This window comes from Plasmodium gallinaceum (genome assembly GCF_900005855.1).
Source record: "Plasmodium gallinaceum strain 8A genome assembly, contig: PGAL8A_v1_49, whole genome shotgun sequence".
Classification (NCBI taxonomy): domain Eukaryota; phylum Apicomplexa; class Aconoidasida; order Haemosporida; family Plasmodiidae; genus Plasmodium; species Plasmodium gallinaceum.
In genome coordinates this window covers 1-2,815 of record NW_021628357.1, presented here as the reverse complement: position 1 = coordinate 2,815, position 2,815 = coordinate 1, and the positions used below count along the sequence as shown (strand labels likewise).

The following is a 2,815-nucleotide window of genomic DNA, read 5'->3' as shown; positions in this document are numbered from 1 at the left end:
TTAATATTTATATAATTTATTTTGTTTTTGTTAATAATTATTTGTGTTTGTTAATTCAACAGCAATATAAAATAATTGCTGAATATAACTCATAATAAATAAACTAGTAATTATAATTAATTAATAATTAATGTTAAATAAGTATTTAAATTTTTAATAAAAATGAGGATATTTATTAAAGTAAATAAATGCCTATTGAAATAAAAGAATTCTGAACGAAGTAGATTATAATTAAAGATCACTCTTTCAAAGCATATAAAATATATATAAATATACAAAAATCGTAGAGGTACCTCTACATGCTCTTTATTAATTGGTTTGTTCAATACAATAGTAAAGTCCCCGAATACCCAGTTAATAAAACACACAGAGACAATTGATAGTTACTTTCATCATCATCTTTATTTAACTAATATAATAAATAAAATTTACATAACAGTATTATCTCATATAGCTGAAATGGTATTTTTTATCAATGTTCCTACATTACTCTAATAATACTTCATTCAAAGATTTAGAATAATAGCTTTTCATCTTCCTTTATTCACTAATAGAAAATCTATGTTCACTCTTTTTTTTTTTATACATTTACTTCTCAAGAAAAATGGAACATATTATAGTTATCTTCTTAATTCCTTTTTATTTTGAGTTATTATATAAGTTTTATCAGTAAAATTGTTGATATCCAATTTATCATGTATCTTTATTTTCTCTTTTTTTACGATTTTACTTTCGATATGCAAGTATGTAATTCTCATTATTAATCATAATTGATTTATAAATGGAATGTTTAAAGACTTTGCTAGATTAATGAACAAATAAGGAAAACGTAGAATAGTCTCTACTATTTTTATTTATTGTATGGAATATATTTTTTATAAATAATTAAACTTTATGCGTTACATTATATAGCATAAACGAAATAGTTTAAATATATAATACTTTTAATTCTTTATGTAAAAATATGTTAATTAATTGTTTTTAGTATTCTAAACATAATACATATTTTACAAAGGGTATTTATTTTATTTAATAAGAATTTCTTCTTATTTTCATTAAAATAAAAATCTTTATTACAAAAACAATTTATATGCAAAATAGCATTCTTTTTTAGACTAATAATTTTTCATTATAGGTTAACAAATTTTTTTCAAAGATTTGTACTCATTAGAAGATCAACAAAAAAAAATTTTTTTTTTTTTTTCATACTTTTAAACAAGTAGAAGAGGAAATATATCTATTTACTATTTTTTTTAAAACTAAAATAGAATATTATTAAAAAAAAAAATTACAAAAAAAAATTAGATATTTTTCGTTTATGCTTCTTCTTATCTAAGTATACATTTTTGTTTCTATGAATGTTAGACTTATTCATAAAAAGGTACAATACATAGCTAACTTATCAATTATAATTTACTGTTGTTTTCTGAAACGTCAATCAAATAAACTAATAAATTCTTACTACTACTTCTTCTTCACTATCTACTTGCGCATATACATTTACTGTTACTCTTTCATTTACTCTTCTTTCTACACTGTCATCTACATCTAGTATTCTTGCTCCTTCATTTATTTCTTCATCTATATCTTCATATTCAATGTCTGCATATCCTGAATCTACTGATTCAACTTCTAGCATTAGGTTATCATGTATTGCTCTTTGCTGGATATATTATGCAAATAAAATTAATGTATAATAATGTCAATTTTATTAATGAAATTATTACATAAATACGATATGTAAATAACATCTTTTCATATTATTTTATATTACTCTCAGTCTGCAAGTGTTTATGACAGTGCTAAACATAATTATTAAGACAATGGAAAGAATTATTGCAAGAATATTCCAATCAATATAATTATGACTATTACTATTATTATTATTATAAGATTCTGAAAGATTAGAATTAGTTTCACTATTATTTTTAAGTGTTTCATTTAATTTAGCAAATAACTGTTTCATTCCTAAAATTCTTTAACCCAATTTTTAATATAACAAAAGTATTATACAAATTTTACAATACATTATTTTTTTTTCCATATTCAATTGATACATTCTCAAGAATATAACAAAATCTTTAAATAGAATTCATTCACAATTGATCATAAATATAAACAATGATATTATATTTTCTTCTAGATAATATGAATTTTTCTAACTATATGAAAATAAAATATACAATCAAAATTGCTTTCAAATATCAATTATCTAAGTTATTAATCTCTTCTCTAATTTATTTTATAGCATACGTAAAATTCTAATTAATTAAATCTAAGTAAATAATTAGTGAGGAAGTCAATTTATTTTTATGAAAATGCTTAAAATAAGTTTAGCAAAATTAATAATTCCATATAAGAAAAATATACTACTTAAGTACTAATTTATTTTTTTTTTTAAATTATTTGTGTATTAATGAAGAGGTCAATATTAGTATTTTTTGAATGTTATATTTTTTTAATACAGAAATAATTGTGTACTTTGACAAATGAATTATATTTATTATGCTAGGGATATAATTTAAGAATAAAAAAAAAAAATTTTACACAAACAAAAAATAATAAAACATTAGTGATTTATGATAATAATTTTACCCCTAAAATAATAGAAAATTTTATTTTTATATTGATGAATTTTATTAGTAACTGTTTAAAGGTATTATTTCAAATAAAAAATATATGAGCAAAAGAAAAAAAATTTATAACAAAAATTAGCTTTTATATATAAATAATATAATGTACTTAATAACTTATAATTCTTATTATAAAGGATCTAAATAATATTTTTATTAAATATAAAATACGTAAAAAAAAA

General features: G+C 19.2%; 1 protein-coding gene across 1 annotated transcript; it reads right to left on the bottom strand.

Moving 5' to 3' along the window:
- Positions 1-1,447: 1,447 nt before the first annotated feature.
- Positions 1,448-1,966, bottom strand: PGAL8A_00065800 (hypothetical protein; the record flags this gene model as incomplete). Its single annotated transcript, XM_028674691.1, has 2 exons — positions 1,448-1,663; positions 1,775-1,966. 2 exons carry the CDS (start codon positions 1,964-1,966, stop codon positions 1,448-1,450), a joined length of 408 nt encoding a protein of 135 aa, XP_028531018.1.
- Between the last annotated feature and the right edge of the window lie 849 nt (positions 1,967-2,815).